This window comes from Typopeltis vanoorti, chromosome 2 (genome assembly GCF_054136105.1).
Source record: "Typopeltis vanoorti isolate ZY-2024b chromosome 2, IOZ_Tvanoo_1.0, whole genome shotgun sequence".
Lineage (NCBI taxonomy): Eukaryota > Metazoa > Arthropoda > Arachnida > Uropygi > Thelyphonidae > Typopeltis > Typopeltis vanoorti.
This window is the reverse complement of record NC_143550.1, coordinates 35,062,428-35,082,620: the sequence shown is the minus strand read 5'-3', so window position 1 is coordinate 35,082,620 and position 20,193 is coordinate 35,062,428. Positions and strand designations below refer to the sequence as shown.

General features: G+C 32.5%; 1 protein-coding gene across 1 annotated transcript in view; it reads left to right on the top strand.

Moving 5' to 3' along the window:
* The first annotated feature begins 411 nt into the window (after positions 1-411).
* LOC150108916 (agrin-like) overlaps positions 412-20,193 on the top strand; it is a 610,886-nt gene continuing 591,104 nt past the window's right edge. The window contains exon 1 of the mRNA XM_090404266.1: positions 412-654. Within this exon, the coding sequence (XP_090260392.1) occupies positions 642-654 (13 nt within the window). The 5' untranslated portion in view covers positions 412-641. The remainder of the gene's footprint in view (positions 655-20,193) is intronic.

The window sequence follows — 20,193 nt, the reverse complement described above, 5'->3', positions numbered from 1 at the left end:
TTCTGTTTCATAGCAAGCAAAGACAGGACCGCATTATGCCAATTAAAATCAAAACAGAAATTTAATTTTAGATTTTATGTTCAATAGCTTAATCAAAAGCTAAATAATAATAATAATTATTATTATTTATTTATTCTGTCAAATCGAATTGTTTCGCTTACAATTCTTACTACGAGAATCATTTCAAAAGTTTTGCAAACTGCGCATGTGTGGTCAGCGAGAGGTGTAATAGTTTTCACCTTCAGGTTTGTTGTATTCATTCTCCGAATATAAACATCGCGTGCTAATTTTCTGTTTCTGGTGCTGTTGTTCAGCAAAATAAGATTTAATAATAGTGGAAGGATCCGACTGAAGTCGGATATCTCTCTCTCATTTTTCACGATAATTTGAGGTCACATGTTTCACCGGAAGTATCTGGTCTTAGTTGAAAGTGTGGAATTCAGGTACTTCCTCGTCTATCCGCCCTCGTACAGTCCTTACCCAAACCTTCTAGGATTCAATCTAGTTTCTAACTTGGAAGAATGACCTAGTAGAAAACGCTTTTCTATCATTAATAACATTTCTGTTGATGTTACCCATCTTATCAAACATTTCAAGAAAAAGGTTTGCTGACAAAAATACGACGTTTACCCAGACGTTGGATGGCAAAGAAAGGTAAAATGGAGATTATAGTATACTGAAGTCATGTAAATACCATTTATTACAGAAATAATTGGTTTAAAAATAGGAGTACAATTCGCAGAGCTTTACGTTCATATATCAAAAAGTATAAGCTGCCTCCCCTTCACTAGCTGTTCAACAAGTGTTAAGTGCTACTGAGAACGCTTTGGCCAACTGAGTGCATGCAAAGTCATGCACCTAATAGTATGTGTGTAAAATATCATAAACATTATTCTTCCTATAGAGATTTCAAATATATTCTATTTCTTACCATGGAAATAGGTAAGAAATAGAATATACTTTTTTGATTAATTATCAGACTTTCGGAACTAATAATTAATTTAGTCGAGTTTCATTGCCGTTTTTCGCTTTCTAAAGGATCATTCCCTGGTTTACAAATAAATAAATTTAATAATAACATAGAGCACTGATTTTTTTAAAAATAATCTATAGTATATTTGTTATAAAAAATATGAATATTTATTTCAAACCAATATTTATATAGGTCTTTTTATGGAAAAGCAAAACATGAAAGTAGATAAATTGGTAGTCCCATTCCAGTTAATAGCAAAACATTTTGTGGCTGAATTAAACATTTTTGAGGCTGAATTATATTTGCATTATTTCCAAAAGAAAATCTGCATTATTGTCAAAATATTATTTCTTTTATCCAAAACGTGGTTCTAATAATTCTAATAATGTTACAATAAATAGGACTAAACAAATGCACTATTTAAACCAACGCGTTTAAGACTGAATAATACGCTATTGCCAACAATGTGTTTTAGGACTGAACAATGTGTAATTGTTAAGTGCATCTAATACACTGTGCATGATAACACACTTTTACAGATTTCAGTAATGTTTTATGTACATGACAAACTCGAAATATACTCAGGTAGACAGTAGTTTCCTTTTACAAACATCGTAATGCTGAGCTTTGCAGCAGTAATGTGTGGGCCTCTTGAGATTAAAGTTTGTTTGCAGTTTCCATGCCTCAAAGCGCTGCTTCAGTAATCCACCATTTGCTTCTCTCTTTTTTTTTCTCTTACTTTTTCGAAACTACGAAGAATCACCCAAGGGTTATCCGTCGTAATTGGTGGCTTAAGGGTGCTAAGGGGTTCAAGAAGATAAATACAGGCGGATCAATCAAATTATGACGTAAAAACACCGTCATCACTTCCGTGCATGGGAACTTAAAGATGCTTTACCTCCAGACGGAACCTTGAGGCGAAAGCGATGAAGCAGTTTAATTCGGAGGATTTGTGGAAAAGAAAGAAAGAATGAGTGAAAGAAAATTTTGACATTAGATCGTTCTATGCGAAATGAATTTGAAAGATCGTTGAAAAAAATCGACGGATGCGGGGTAAGAGTGGATTAAAACAAGAAAAGTGAGTGTTATGAGTGAATGCGTGAGTTGTTGAAGACAAATATGATAGTTTTTAGATCGTCTGCTTAGAATATGATTTTATCATGTTCTTTTTAATTCATTGTTTCGATGTTCTGTTGATTAACAATCAAATTAAACAATTTATACACTCAAGCAATAATGCATTTAACAAACAATGGTTATTGATTAGTGACATTAATATTATTGCAGACAGCATTGTTTATTATAAATTATTAATACGAGGGTGGTCTGAAACGTTCTCAGCCTCGACCATAGATGGCAAAACTATCGGCAACATTTTTTTTCCTAAGTTAGTTCATCTGTCATAAGCATCAATGTGAAATTGCAAGTCATTCTATCAAGTAGTTTATTTTATACAGCAAAATTATGGGCACTCTTCTCCTTCATTTTCGAAAATTAAGAAATATGCTACCGAGTTTAAACGGGGCCGTACCAGCCTTGAAGATGATCCACGTGAAGGACGTCCAAAAAGTGTAACAACACCAGAAATCATTGATCAAGTGCACGATATGGTATTGGATGACCGGCGAGTCATAGTGCTGAGACTATAGACATTTCAAAAGAATGTGTAGGATATATTTTGCATGAAGAATTGCAAATGAAAAACCTTTGCGCAAGATGGGTGCCGCGCTTGCTCACAGCAGCTCAAAAACGCACTCGCATGAAAATCTCTGAACAGTGCTTGGAGCGTTTTAACAAGAATAAAACTGATTTTGTGCGTCGATTTATTACTATGGATGAGACTTGGATTCATCATTACACACCAGAATCCAAACAGCAGTCAAAACAGTGAACAGAATCCGGTTGTTCAGCACCAAAGAAGAAGACAAAGTAGGTTCCATCAGCAGAGAAGGTCATGGCATTGGTGTTTTGGAATGCTAAAGGGATTTTGTTTATTAATTATCTTGAAAAGGGTAAAACAATAACCGTGGAATATTATTCTGATCTTTTAACCAGACTAGACGAAAAAATTCGCGAGATAAGACCCGGTTTGTAGAAGAAAATAATTCATCTTTCATCAGGACAATGCACTTGACTACAAAGGTGTTTTGGCAATGGGAAAATTAAGGGATCTGCACTATGAATTGTTTGAACATCCACCCTATTTCCCAGATTTTGCTCCCACTGACTTCTATCTCTTCCCAAAACCGAAACTCTTCCTCCCTGGTCAGCGTTTTTCTTCGAATCAAGAGGTGATTGCAGCTGTAGAGGGGTATTTTGCAGATCTTACTGAGAACCACTACAGGGGCGGGATAATGGCTGGAGCATCGCTAGAATAAATGTATTAGTCTTTAGGGAGATTATGTTGAAAAATAAAAATAATTTTGAAATTATGAATCCGGTTTTTTTTTTCATTGTTAGGCCGAGAACTTTTCAGACCACTCTCGTTTAATTTATATATCTTAATTTTTTTTTTTTTTTGAAAAAAAAAAATTAAATCTACTTATTGAGTAATCTACTTTTGAGTTTAATCAGTAGATTAAAAAAAATCTACTGATTGTAAGGTAAATTTATTATTAACAATCTACAGAAAAAGTCTGTAAAAAAGCAAGTATATGATTATTACTAAACGAATCAGAATTTTGATGTCAAGCAGTCTTTAGTAGATTAAATTTGTAAGAAATATTACGTCTGTCATTATTTTTATGGGGTCATTAAAACCGAAACAAATAATAAATGAAATCTAATTTGAAAGAAGACAGAAAAAAAATCTAATTGCCTTCATTACATTGTTTTATGTGTTCATGCATATTTGATTCTTAACGTGTTAAATGCAAAGGATTATCCTCTGAATCATTAATGTTGACTGTCTCAAGAAAACAGAACGGTAAGCAGTGAAGATGTGTAGTGACGTCATGATAACAAACGAAGTCCTGTTTGTGTCGGAACGTGAAATCGATGACTGCCTTAAAGCGTATCTAGACCCATGATAATTTTTTAAAAAAAGAAAGGAGAGATCTTTAATATCCGAAGAATAGAGACCCTCCATTTGATATAGTGAATTTTGCAGATGGTTCTCACTGCCACCTGACACCTAAAGTCTTTAGTAACAGTGAGTTATTCTGAGTACTGTTCTAACCCATCTCTCCAGACCCCTATGTCATTTGTTGCCCGGACAGTGGTAATCTTCGAACAGTCGTGCTACATCTTCCTTGTCACAAAGACAAACGCTCTTAAAGTCACTCCGGAAAGTGGTACTTGTTACTATGACAAGTAGCGTTTTTTTTTTCTTTTCCGTTTTCCATCTATCTAGTAAGCTAACTTCATCAACTCCCCTTCTAGGAATAATTTTTTATTGTAATTACTGTATGATAAACTGCTTAGATTTTATTTTTATTCACACACTCGGGAATAAGAATGAGTTCCTTAGATGAGGTTAATTTGATTCTTTCATTCATGAACAATAAGTATTAAGATGACCAGCTCTGGAAATTAAAACTTATGTTCGTTTAAATATTCAAAAAAGTCGGTTACAAGTCATTAAGTTAATTAAATGAGAAATTTTTACAGTTCCATTTTACTGAGGTACCTGCTATCTGATTTAAATATATAATAAATCCCGTACACTTTTTATTGTTCAAAGGCGATGTTATTTTAAACATCGCTAGGCAGCCGACTATATCCACGTTTAGTGGTCACTGATACCTGGCCTATGCTTGTTAATGATTTTATAGGTTTTGAGGAGGAGAATATGATACATAACTGCAGTCATCTCGTGATCCCATCCCTAACCTAAAGGCTATATATTATTGTATGAAATGGTGTGATGGTGTGTGTGTGTTGGGGGGAAGGATTCTAAGAAGGTTAACACCAGGGGTTCAGGGAGAAGCCATGAAATATATTGCTGCTATTTGGTAAAGAGGGTTCGCTGCAATACGAACAATTTTTCTTTATTGAATAATAATAAGTTTATTTTTTCGCTGTAATTCCGAATCTTTTTTTATTCGTAAAAAAATCGAGATTATAACGATAATAATTCCTTCTTGGTCGATGGAATTTAATGAAATTGGTATTTATGATATATTAAAATTGGTCATTTTAATATTAAAAGTATGCAAAATAAAACAATGTATCTAGAGTACATTCGCCAAAACGGCTCTGTGTTCAATTACTGTGATAATGAATTGTTTCGCTAGAATGAATGGTGATATTGTTGCATAACACACATTTTAATGATTGATCACTTGTTTTGTAACAGTGCAGATATCTGATCTTTATAGCGAGTGTTTAATCATTCGTTTAAAATTTTAAGACGCCTTTTTTAACAATAAAGCCAGAATGTTTCATATTCTGTGTATACTTGGCGAATAATTCATGTTATTTCACAAGGTAAGCCCACGCAACATTAAGGCTTGTTATAATACATGCGTACATGAAGTGTCTATGTCTGTTGATAATATGCACTAACAGATAGTGAAATATTTATCACTTGGATCTAAGTTGTGCCTGATTTCTTCAATCAAGGCATTGAGTGGTTTGCCCTTATTTAATAGTTACAATTCCATTTATGCGTCTTCAAATATTTCCAGATTTTGCTTGTAAATGAAGCGCGAAACGTACGGCTTCACTAACCAGTACAATGTTGAGATTAAAAGAATGGAATAGTTTAAACAACAGGGCACGTAGCCTTCGCGAACGCTTTCAACAATGAACTGAACGTGATGAGCAACAAAGATTTACTTTGAATACTTGCAAACTACAAAAACCAATGCCAATCATTTTAGTTAGTTTTTTTTTTATTTGCTTCTGAAGAAGATGACAAATGTCGTCGAAACTGTTGCGCCATCTGTTTAAGTTAAAATTTTAAACGCGATGAATTCGAAGTGCAAAGATTTCTGTTGTTGTTTATTTTATATAGAAATTTCCAAACGATGCTAATAACGATTTTCCAAAGTTTGATTTCACTTTGTAATCGAAGAATGCTTTCCTCGTTAACCTGCTTATTAATTTGTAATCCTGATATGTCCTAATGGGGCCACGTGATAGTTGCATAACAGCAAATGATTACAGAGATCCAAAAGAGTACCCGGGATAATTACAACGAACCAAAGGGGAGGAATAACAGAAGCTGCGAAGAGAGAGAGAGAGAGAGAGAGTGTGTGTGTGTGTGTGTGTGTGTGTGTGTGTGTGTGTGTGTGTGTGTGTGTGTGTGTGTGTGTGTGTGTGTGTGTGTGTGTGTGTGTGTGTGTGTGTGTTTAAATTTATTCAACAGATAAACAAGTCGATTTTGATTCATTAAATTCGTCCTGAGTACTTCGTTAACCGTTCTCTGATTTCTTTAGCTCCCACGGGAAGATCACATGACCTGAAGATAATTGTGAACAGGGTGAAATATGAAACAACAGAGAAGTTTACAAAGATGATCGACGATAATTAGTTTTCCCTAAGAATATTTTTAGCTTCATGAGTGCTTTCGTTATATCTGAACTAAACTGATGACTTGATTTTCTGCTATACGAGAAGCTACGAATAAAATGGATTAATTGTGGATTATATTTACATGAATATACTGGAAACCACACTAGTGGCGACCCGTACATAAGCACTGCGACACTGCAGCACCCCCAACGAAAAAATGAAAAAATTAAATTATGTTTGTGTTTATAAATAATAACAATGCTTACAACATTATAGAAATGCAGTACAACATGTTAAAGGTTACGGCTTATGTTTCGACAGCGATTGAATAGTTAATAAATGGAATTGTTAATAACTGATACGAAACTTTTATTATTGGTGTTTGTTCGTGGTGAGGATGAAATATTTTTAATAAAGCAATTTTTAATATGTAAATTTATTTATTAATAAATTCGTTACTGATTAGGAAAAAATAAGTTTTTTTTTTTTCTTTTTTTTTTTTTCTATATGCAGAACTTAAAATTTTCACCGGCCGCCACTAAACCTTTTAAACTATTTTAGGTCTTTATTATTTCTCTTTATTTTCAGATAACTTTCATATCTTCACCTATATCCACTTGAAATTCGGCTGTTTTCAATTTTAACTCGAACTTGATTTCGCAAAGTTCTCCATATAATAAAAGGAGTTTGAATGGTTAAAAAGGATGTAATAATTCCATCATGGCATCAGGAGAATGATGCGTACTACATCAAGACTCGCAGTCATTGCAACAGCTAGTCATGTGACCATAGGATGCAATTACTAACGCACAATGTCATTGCTCATTCCTTTGGTGTTGTTGCAATGTTTGAACGTAGCAGTCTCAAACAGAGACGGAATGTAAGCCACCTTATCTTTCAAAGTATATGACATCTTTGCAATTCAACCAACAGATTGTGGGTATCATACTTATGTGATAATGATATTTGTATAAGTCTTTCAGTGGAGAATGATTTCATCGCTTGATGTGACACCAGACATTGCCGATTGGAGGTTTGAAGTGGCTTGAGAAAGTTTGGTGTTTGTTCTTCAGAGCAGTTTCCAAATTTTCTGATTCTTATCCATGGTACCTCAAGAATATTTTGGGCAGTAACATAATGCATTTGCAAAAATGATAGACTCAATTTTCCTCTTCTGAACCTTTCTATTCATTCACGTATATTGCGCATGCGTGCTAATATTTTTCTGTTTATCTCCATAGTCCTGCTCTTTTTAGACTACACAAATCTGATTATGCTAGTGCTATCAGAAAGCAGGAGTAGCATATTAGCCTATTCACTGAGAAACACAATGAGCACTGGCATCTGAGATGACACGTTTAGTCATGGTTAACTTCATAGTAAAGATGAAGGTGAGGATACATTTTGAGATAATGTGTTATTCTTACAGGAAAATTTCTCATTATTGTTTTCGTTGGTATGTAATAGTATCCCCCCCCCAACGAGATGAATGCATATCTTAATCATTAATGACACATCTTGCCCCACCCACAACAAAAACCTCTCGACATCATTACAAGTACTAAGTCATGTACTAAGTAATGTACTAAGTTTCTGACGTTTATGTGTGTGTGTGTGCGCGCGCGCGCGTGCGCAAAGAAACAATATAACATAGCCAAATACACAACAGCTTGTATCTGTCCATAACCTTTTTTCTATACCCGTCTATTAGATTCACTTATTCGTTTTATTAGTGCCTTTTAGTATTCATGAGACGTACAGACTACATATGGCAAATAACGTGTAGACGAAAGTGCAAAAACTGAAAGAACTCGAATAGATTATATTGACTCAGAAACGGAAGTATTAAATATTTTACAAAATAGCGCACATCTCTGTAATGGAATCAAAAGCGATACTGTATCTTTTGCCTAAGTTAAACCAAGTTGTTTCTTGGAAATGCGATATTAATGGCGTCTGCAATCTCAAACTGAAAGAGAACTCCGTTTTTTTTTTCTTTTTTGAGATTATCTAGTAAATTGAACCGGTGAACACGCTATTAGAAAATGTAAATTTCTTAGAAAAAAACATTGGCGCAGTAGAGACATCTTGTATCAGAAAATATCACACTAGCTTAAGATGGGAATATCTTATCAGGGTTCTTGATATTAAGTGAGTGTTATGCCACAGCAAAATACTGGAGGGTTGATTTGGTGCTTCTGGAAATCTGATGCTAATCAGAAGAAGGGATTCTTGAAAAGAAGTTCCAATATAAGAGTTTTCTACAGAGTTTTTCTTTCATCCAGCATTTACATGGATATTGCTTTCAAATACGGAGTTGTAACGATAAGGTGGCGCTCCTTGACGAGATGGAAAGAGAGAAATAAAGTCGAGTCAGCCAGAAATTTGTTTTTATTTTATATATTTATGGTTATCGCAAAGAAATCTTTATAAATAATATAAATCTTAGGAGTCTTCTTAGAAGCTACAAACTTAAATAAAAAAAAAGAGGCGGGAATAGAACCAACAATTTTGCTAATTACGTGTCAACTCGATATCTGAACTTTAGTCAGTTGAAGAGATAACTGAGTTGGAGGCTATTTTTTTGTAATCGCCTCTCCAGATATATGTCGGGAAAGAGTTTAGATAATCGGTTTTAGTTAAAGCCCAGTGAGCATTTCTACTGACGTGTTTGGATATTATTTTAATCAGATTTATTTTTAAAAATCAAGTGGATATAAAATCCAGCATTATTTCAAAGCCGAATACAGAAACTATAAAAGTTTCGTATGAAAATTGACCAGAAAGCTTGAGGGAATACACTCGCTGGTATTTACGAGTTGCCCTAGCTGGACCTCATAGGAGTCCTGCACGCTATGGTAGTGTCCATATATTCGCCTCCTATTCGTCCATTTTGATAAAATTTCACTGGCCTGACAGCTGCTTCAAGCTGGTTGGTTTTCGTCAGAGACCAGGCAGAAACCTTAAGAGAGCAAAAACTCTCAGTAGTAAGGAACTTGAAACATCGCAGAGGTGTATTTTTCATAAGTGAACTCTCGGTCGGTGCGTAAAAGTATTTATTAAAATAAACGTCTAAAAGGCTTCACTTCGGCGATGCAAAATTTATAAAAATTAAGTAGATATTAAGCCAGTGAAGCTTTATCAAAATGGACCAATAGGAGATGAATATATGGACGCTGCCATAGCGTGCATGTCTCCTATAAGGTCCGGCTAGGGCAATTCGTAAATACGGGCTGGTGTATTCCCGCTAGCTCTCTGGTCATTTTTCTCACGAAACTTTTATAGTTTCCGTATTCGGCTTTGAAATGATGTTGGATTTAATATCCACTTAATCTAGATAATTTTGAATCGCCGAAGTGAAGCCTTTTGGCTCTTTATTTTAGTAAATAGATTTATTTTTATTTATTCTAAATCTAAAGAGAAATTATTTATAAATCCTAACTTCATTTTGCCTGTATTAATTGCAAATATTTTCTCCAATTATAATCTTTGTTGATGTAAGTTACCGTTCAGAAATTAAAAAAAAAATAGTGTGTTATGAATATTTCTTTTTTGAACATCTCCATCTTTCTTTACCTATTAAGACTGTAAATTAATGGTTGCTATTCGACTATCCTCCATAATTCAGGAGGTATTAACGATACCCTTTGGTCGGAAAGACCTAGATTCGAATCTCATCTAAGTCCCCAAAAAAAACTTTGTATAGATGAAACATCCTCTATAGGGCAAAACAACAATGAATGATTTTACATCAAATCTGGTCTTCCTTAATTCATCACGAGACACTCGTATCTGCCAGTATTATACAACAACCCACGAGCCAGCATAACAGCGAATGCACGCTTTCCATTGTTAAACGTTTGCGAATCTTCTACACTACAGCTGTTAACTGTTATTGCTTGCTTTCCAGTTTTTTAGTTTCTTCATGTAATTATCTTGATTAAGTGAAACAAAGAATTTCACGAAATTAATCGAGAAAATAAAAGAAAGAATCGTTTCTTATTCTAACAAATCCTTTGTATGATTTTTTTTCATCTTAAGTTAAATTAGTTGTTTTTTTATCATGAAGTAATTCAGGTTTTTCATCCTTCAAAACCAAAAAACTAACCAGAAGAAGAACACACAAACTAAACAGGCATAACACACTGACCCCGTAACAATCACCACCACAGCTCTTTCGGGGAAAGGGCTATGATGATGATTGTTACACAGCTCTGTATGGATTTTCCGGTTTACAAGGGGAAATGCTGCCTGGTGTATATAAGACTTACTAACTCACCTTTAACAGGAATATGAGGTCCGGAATGTCTTACTGTTTCAAAGAATGGTGCTAAACTTAACTGAACTGCCTATCTTTTGGCTAATATAAGACAGTGAGACTAGCACGCATAACAACATAAATTGGAAGTAAGTAAAAATTAAAAATAAAAAAAAAACTTTACTAATGCTGCGACTGAGTTCCAGTGTTTCCTTTTTAATATCCAATATTAAAGATTCGCTTTGGAGATTAGTCAGAATTACTTTTCCCTCATTGTGATGATGAAAATGCTCTCGTATAACGTGGCATTACTAATACAATTGAGAGAATATGTTAATTTAAAATTTAAAGAAGAGTTTGGTCGAATGTCGAATATTTTCATGTTAATAACGAAGGCAAAATTTTTCACAAAAGGAAATCAATGAAAACCTTTAGATTTTGTGCTAGAAGATGATTATTAATCATAGTTAGTGCGTCGTTTGATAATCTTATTTTTCGTTAAGGATGGTAAAATCTGTTAACTAGCGGTGAGATGAAGGGATTAATAATATATCAATGTTGAGTCTCTCGTAATCACTCCTGGTGTGAAACCACTTTCCGGATTCTTCTAAGCTGCTTTATTGACCTATTCGTAGTGTCAGGCACTCGCCTTTAAGTGGAACTAGTGAAGAGTCCTCTTTGGTCTTAGACGTTCCTCAAAGCCACCAATAAATTCATCAAGATTTAAGGATCCTTCGATAAGCCGATCTCTTTCATCTTTGCGGTCTGTTATTTGTCACCGTAAACTCCAAACTGTTCTTCTTTGGATGGTGTTAATGACATTTTTCTTGTTAAAAAGAACTCAAAAGTTTTATTCATTAATTTTATTAATTATAAGCGAACTAATGCTTGAAGTGGAGGTTATCGAACATGGTTTCATTCATTAAAAAAGTTGTAAATCCGCGCATAAATTAAGTGATGGCAAAAATAATTAAAGTTCACATTTACTACTTGTATTATGACGTGTCATTGGATTGATTTCTAAATGCTAACAATTCTATTCTCGATATAATGCTTTTGTAATCATTACATTGTTTAAAACGTAACAATTAACTGTTCTATTTTTAATTGTTGGCATACACTTTAAAACAATTAAGTGTCGAAAACAATTGAATTTTTTTTTATGAAATTAGGAAAACTACAGAATTATAAAACAGAAAAGACGTACGTAGAATTGAAATAAGTAGACGAAGTTAAATAAATGGAAACCCAAGTTAGAACCAAAGGAAACAGAGAAATATACTTCATTTTTAATATTCTATCTTTTAACTCACTGAGTATAAATTCAACTTATGTCCAATTCTGTTCATTTATTATTATTAACGGAAATAATTGCCTACCTCATTAGTTGTATAATCGGTTTTACTTCCAGTAGTTTAAGTCCACTTTCTTGAAATAACTGAGGGTTAAATAAAATGCATACTAGTAAGAAATATTAACACAATAATGTATATTCTTATAGACTTATGAAAGAGATGGTGCATGGGATAATATGGGGTATGAGAGACGCATGCCACTGACATTAAAATTAAGAAACGACAGGCATATTTGGCTCATTTTAATGGATTTTGCTTTCTCTTCAAGCGCAGTTAGTCATTCTACTTTATCTCCTTCTTCTACTCCTCGCTCGTCTTCAACATTGTAATCTTAATATTCCCTGTTCGAGACGTGCATTCTCATCTCAGTACTCCTTAATTATTTCTCTTCCTTATTATCTGAGTCTCTAGTTCATGCAGTATTTATTCTCAATTAGTGTATGGGGGGACATTATACCTCTCTCTCTCTCTCTCTCTCTCTCTCTCTCTCTCTCTCTCTCTCTCTCTCTCTCTAAAATATCTCTCAGATTATCGATCAAACTTGCTGATAATTTTAATCTTATCTCATAAAGATTGCCCTTCGAGCAATTATAATTTCATATTTTATTCATGTTAGAGCTCTTTAAATGTTTGTTCAATGAACATTATAAAATCTTAGAAAAGTAATAAAATTTATGTTTAAACATTAAAATGATACCTATTGTATATATATTAATAATGAATAATAAGGAGAGATATAAGAGAAAAATAGTTATTTGTTCGTACACCTTCTTATTAAATATATATAAAAATTAACTAGTCATCTTTAATGATATTTAAGCACAATCATGTTTCAATCTTCAGAGAAGTAGAAATTATATATATGTATATATATATATATATATAATTTCTAATTAAATAAGATAAAAGATATAAAAGATATATATATATATATCTTTTATATATATCATTTCTAATTAAATAAGATAAAAGATAGATATATATATATATATATATCTTTTATAATATATCTTTTATAATATATATGTATATATATATATCTTTTATTTTATTTAATTAGAAATTATATTTTTTATAATAGCGACATCTCTTTTATCTTTTATGATATCTTTTATAATATCGACATCTTCAAAATGAGAACAGACATGTAATGTGAGATGCTGTTTTTGTATCCATCACTCTAGGTTCTTCTCCGCTCTGGGTTTTCATTCATTACTTTATCTATTAGAAGCGCTGTTACTTGAATTTTCCACTTATCATCCTTACAAAGATTCTTTCCTCGTTATTATTATTGTTACGTAACAATTTATTTCATGTATTGTTACGTGAAGGGATCCAAAGACTCATCGAGTGCTATGCAACTCTCCTTCTCCACCACTTAATCCACTGACTACAACGAACCGCAACTACACCAACGCCATCTACTGCCCATCACTTTCAGAGACAATCACAAACATCCATGCCCACGGCGGGATTAGAACCCGCAGCCTTTAGGAATCAAAGCAGATACGCTAACCACTCGGCCAACCAGGCCTGTTACCTGGAATAAAAAAAAAAAAAAAACGACACGAGAGCACATGAAAATAACTACGCATATTTTACTCATCTTATAGCCTTCCTTGCGTAGTCATAATCGAAATTTTCCTCCAGATAAACCTGAATCTTCACGTGCATTCTTTTCCCATGGAATGGATGGATAGCCTTTTCGAATGAGTTGTAATTAGTAATGGTAATAATTTGTTCAATGATTGCTATATTTCTCAGAAAGAACTAGTGAAGACACACACACACACACACACACACACACACACACACACACACACACACACACACACACACACACAATGTTTTCGAATAAGAATTCATGCGTACAAACGCGAAATATGCAGGGAAGTTCAGAGAGAGAGAGAGAGAGAGAGAGAGAGAGGCCTTTAAGAAATATGAAAAGAATTCAAAAGACAAAAATACAGAATAATAACTTTTCTTCACACTGAAATCCACATAAAACTTCGGAGAGCATCCTGAAATGGCTGTTAAATAAAATTAATGAAAATTTAGTAGAAAATTAGTGCATGTAATTAAAAAACGACTGAGTATGTTGCTAATGAAGAATTCATGAGCGCTTTTAGTCACCGAAACCCGATAGGAGCAATTATAAATGCATAAGTCACGGAATTAAAGTTTTCTTCGAAGAAGTGTTTGCGAGCCATTTTAAATAATTAATATCGTACAGTAGTTTCGTAAAAATAATGTAAACTTTCTTTTATAAAACTGCTTTGCAAGTACAAAGTGCAATGATCACGTGCAGTCATTAAATGAAGAATGCATGAACTATGGCGCATGCGCAAAACGTACTCATCCTTCTAATGAAGGATGAGTAATTGGAATGCAGATGCTGGTCATTGATTACTCAGGAGTTTCTTCATAACGCGCATGTTAATGTTTTGTTTAGTAATTTCTATCTAGCTCCCTTTGACCTCTGCTAACGTTTCCAATATTCTCAGAATTTATTTCGTATTTATTTATTATCTCTTTTTTTGTTGTTTGTTTATTTGTTTCGGTACTGTTTCCGCGCCTCCATAGCTCAGACGGTATAGACGAAGCCCTTTGGTCGGAAAGACCTGCGTTCGATTCCCGTCAGTGACATGAGGAATGTTTATGTGGTCTCTTTCGACGGAAGGTGAGTTAGCCGGTCTCATACGGAGGTGGAGGAGTTCTCCCCCGGTAACTTGGGTTTTTATTCCTCAAAACAGCCAAACCGGTCCCGTGAACACACACGGATTACAGTCAGGAATACCTAAAACCCAGGCATAGGCCTGATACGTCAGCTATGCCAGTCCCGATCCCAAATAAAATTTGGGGGAGGGGGATTGAGATGGTGCCGTATTTTTCTGTAAAAAGCGCCTCACGGTCGTTGTATCATCATACGCTAAAAAAGGTACTGTTTCCCTAATGTTTTCTAGTTCTATTAAGTTGATTTTTATCATTTAAAATAAATACATTCGCAAGATCTGTTTAAAGCGATTGGCTGTTATTAAAATTTAAATGAGAAAGAACACCGCGCATGCGTAACCATTGAGATGACGTAGTAGTCCACCTTTACATCTATTATAAACAATTAGCCTCCCTAATAAAATCCTCGTTTTCTGTTTCTGGCGTTCTTGTTCTTCCCCTAAATTACTTCAAAATGGAAGAGAAATCTGATTCAGGTCGGATATGCCTTATTTATCATGACTACAAGATCACGTGTCTGAAGGTATCTGCTCTTATGGGAAAAGTGATGAACGTATTCCTTCAACACTCTCCCCATCTATACTAATGACATGAGTCCTCCAAACTTTCATGTATCCCCTAATTTGACAGAGCCATGCGGGTCCATCACAGACGATTCACCACCATATATGAGTTTTCTTCTGAAGCGATCCAATTTGGTAAACATATGATCTTTTTACTTTTCTGTCCAGAATCTAAGACTCATCTAAACATCGGACAGCAGCAATTAAGCACAAAAGATATATATATATATATATATATATATATATATATATATACAAAGCTGGGTAAAAGAACGTATCCTTGAAATTACTTGCGCAGTTTAAAAGATAAATATTCCACCTATTATCGAACTCAGTGAGCATCCCAAAAGAAACTGGCAGCTCAATTATAAAAGCCACGAGCTCCTATCTTTGATAGGAGCTACTTTAAACGGCCTTTACGTCATACGCGATCAAATGTCTTTTTACAGATGTCAACAACAGGAGGCTGAATTTGTTCAAATTATTCGATGGCATTTGTCAGATGTGAATGACATTGGAAAACAAAAAGTACAATAAAAAAATAACAGTGTGTGTGTGTGTGTGTGGCAGTGGCTTATCCAGAAGTGGAAGACTAGAAGGAATAAACCAAAAAGTTAAAAAAGAAAAAATATCCTAATATATCATTAGTCCGTCCTAATATTTGTGACTTCCGAAACTAAACTTCGTATCCGCTACTTGCTGTGAACATGAGAAAATGTTTGTTTAAATTAACATTTAAAATGTAATGAATAGAAGTGCATACGTCTTAAATAAGATTCTCATTTGTATGTAAGAAATTAGCCTCAAACTTCGACAACAAAAAAACAGTAATGAAATTTTAATATTTTTGATTTTCTGATGTCATTAACCTCGATTTTTATAGCAAACCGAATTTCTACATATTTCTAAAAGTGCTCAATTTTCGAAGATATAGTGCTGTCATCTAATGAGAGCAATGTTAAATTAGCATCCAAAATATTATTTAGGTAACTGTGAGCTAACTAAGATATTTCAGTATGAAAAATTCCATTTTTAAGACACAGCAGATGTTAGTAACATCATCAGAACTATATCATTAGCTCAAAAAATCCTGGAAGTTAAAAAAGATGTTCTGAATAATCTGAAAATAAGCGGATTATAAACACATTTGTACTTTTATATATATATATATATATATATATATATATATATATATATATATATATATATATATATATATATATATATATATATATATATATATATATATATATATATATATATATATATATACACGCGCGCACACCCTCTTTTCCTCTTGCCCTTCATTCATTTTTATTTCTTTTATTTTTCATTGTAAAATTTGTTATTAAATTTTATATCTGCACAACAAAAATCATAGCAATGCATTTTTGTAACTGCTGTCTCTTAAGTTTCTTCATTACTTTACGAATATTATTGCAGTACTGCTCATTTAGTTGAACATTACTATAAGAAATTAAAAACTCTACAAATATTCAATATTCGAATTTAACAAACCAATTCGGAAACATTTCCTCAACATTCGCATGCCAGCAGGTTTAAATTGTTATTTTTATACTAAACATTTGCTACTCATTTGAATTTATTTAGCTATTTCGACTTACAGACACGCCATTTATGCTTTTTGACCAATAGTTTACTTGTAGTTTTTTTTATTAGTAATTTACTTCTTGTTGACTTTTTCACCAGTTTACGTTTAGTTGATTTGTTATATTGTTAACTTGTTGATTTTTGCCATCAGTTGTTTATGTGTTGTTGTTGATTTTCATCATTTCTTTACTTCTTGACATTCTTGTGTTTGTTTTTCATCAGCTGTTTACTTGTTGATTTAATTGTTTGTTTTTCATCAGTTGTTTACTGGTTCATTTAATTGTGTTTGTTTTTCATCAGTTGTTTACTTCTTGTTGATTTAATTGTGTTTGTTTTCCATCGGTTGTTTATTTGTTGTTGATTTAATTGCGTTTCTTTTCCATCAGTTATTTACTTGTTGATTTAATTGTGTTTGTTTTCCATCCATTGTTTACTTCTTCTTGATTTAATTGTGTTTGTTTACCATCCGTTGTTTACTTCTTCTTGATTTAATTGTGTTTGTTTTTCATCAGTTGTTTACTCCTTGTTGATTGTGACAACTGGTGAAAAAGAAATTGCGTTTCTTTCTCACCAGTTGTTTACTTGTTGTTGATTTAATTGTGTTTGTTTTCCATCCGTTATTTGCTTGTTGTTGATTTAATTGTGTTTGTTTTTCATCTGTTGTTTACTTCTTGTTGATTTAATTGCATTTCTTTTTCATCAGTTGTTTACTTCTTGTTGATTTAATTGTGTTTGTTTTTCATCAGTTGTTTACTTCTTGTTGATTTAATTGTGTTTGTTTTTCATCTGTTGTTTACTTCTTGTTGATTTAATTGGGTTTCCTTTTCACCAGTTGTTTACTTGTTGTTGATTTAATTGTGTTTTTTTCATCAGTTGTTTACTTCTTGTTGATTTAATTGTATTTGTTTTTCATCAGTTGTTTATCTGTTGTTGATTTAATTGTGTTTGTTTTTCATCAGTTGTTTACTTGTTGTTGATCTAATTTGTTGTTGATTTAATTTGTTTGTTTTCCATCCATTGTTTACTTGTTGTTGATTTAATTGTGTTTGTTTTTCATCTATTGTTTACTTCTTGTTGATTTGTTTGTTTACCATCAGTTGTTTACTTGTTGTTGATTTAATTGTGTTTCTTTTCCATCAGTTGTTTACTTCTTGTTCATTGAATTGTGTTTGTTTTCCATCTATTTTTTACCTTTTGATTTAATTGTGTTTGATTTCCACCAGTTGTTTACTTGTTGATTTAATTGTGTTTTTTTCATCAGTTGTTTACTTCTTTTTGATTTAATTGTGTTTTTTTCATCAGTTGTTTACTTCTTGTTGATTTAATTGCCTTTATTTTTCATCAGTTGTTTACTTCTTGTTGATTTAATTGTGTTTGTTTTCCATCCGTTGTTTACTTGTTGTTGATTTAATTGCGTTTCTTTTTCATCAGTTGTTTACTTGTTGTTGATTTAATTGCGTTTCTTTTCCATCAGTTGTTTACTTCTTGTTGATTTAATTGTTTTTGTTTTTCATCCGTTATTTGCTTGTTGTTGATTTAATTGTGTTTGTTTTTCATCAGTTGTTTACTTCTTGTTGATTTAATTTATTTCTTTTACATCAGTTGTTTATCTGTTGTTGATTTAATTTATTTCTTTTTCATCAGTTGTTTATCTGTTGTTGATTTAATTGTGTTTGTTTTTCATCAGTTGTTTACTTGTTGTTGATCTAATTTGTTGTTGATTTAATTTGTTTGTTTTCCATCCATTGTTTACTTGTTATTGATTTAATTGCTTTTTTCCATCAGTTGTTTACTTGTTGATTTAATTGTGTTTGTTTTTCATCAGTTGTTTACTTCTTGTTGATTTAATTGCGTTTCTTTTGCATCAATTGTTTACTTCTTGTTGATTTAATTGTGTTTGTTTTCCATCCGTTGTTTATTTGTTGATTTAATTGTGTTTGTTTTCCATCCGTTGTTTATTTGTTGATTTAATCGTGTTTGTTTTTCATCCGTTTTTTACCTTTTGATTTAATTGCATTTCCTTTTCACCAGTTGTTTACTTTTTGTTGATTTAATTGCGTTTCCTTTTCACCAGTTGTTTACTTTTTGTTGATTTAATTGCGTTTCTTTTCCATCAGTTGTTTACTTCTTGTTGATTTAATTGTGTTTGTTTTTCATGTGTTGTTTACTTCTTGTTGATTTAATTGTGTTTGTTTTCCATCCGTTGTTTATTTGTTGTTGATTTAATTGCGTTTCTTTTTCATCAGTTGTTTACCTCTTGTTGATTTAATTTATTTCTTTTTCATCAGTTGTTTATTTGTTGTTGATTTAATTGCGTTTCTTTTCCATCAGTTGAATACTTCTTGTTGATTTAATTGTGTTTGTTTTCCATCCCTTATTTGCTTGTTGTTGATTTAATTTATTTTTCTTTTTCATCAGTTGTTTATCTGTTGTTGATTTAATTGTGTTTGTTTTCCATCCCTTATTTGCTTGTTGTTGATTTAATTTATTTTTCTTTTTCATCAGTTGTTTATCTGTTGTTGATTTAATTGTGTTTGTTTTCCATCCGTTGTTATTTGTTGTTGATTTAATTGCGTTTCTTTTTCATCAGTTGAATACTTCTTGTTGATTTAATTGTGTTTGTTTTCATCCCTTATTTGCTTGTTGTTGATTTAATTGCGTTTGTTTTTCATCAGTTGTTTACCTCTTGTTGATTTAATTTATTTCTTTTTCATCAGTTGTTTATTTGTTGTTGATTTAATTGCGTTTCTTTTCCATCAGTTGAATACTTCTTGTTGATTTAATTGTGTTTGTTTTCCATCCCTTATTTGCTTGTTGTTGATTTAATTTATTTCTTTTTCATCAGTTGTTTACCTCTTGTTGATTTAATTTATTTCTTTTTCAACAGTTGTTTATCTGTTGTTGATCTAATTTGTTGTTGATTTAATTTGTTTGTTTTCCATCCATTGTTTACTTGTTGTTGATTTAATTGCGTTTGTTTTTCATCAGTTGTTTACTTCTTGTTGATTTAATTATGTTTGTTTTTCTTCAGTTGTTTACATGTTGTTGTTGATTTTCATGAGATATTTACTTGTTGTTTATTCACCTGTAATTGTTTTACATCAGTAGTTTATTTGTAGTCGAAGTGTCTCAGAATAGTTGAGAGTTCAGTTAGAGATACGAGAGGAAAGAGAACATTTATGGCCAACTATGTATGAGGTACTTTCTACTTTACATTAACTATAAAGATGATAAACGAAATTG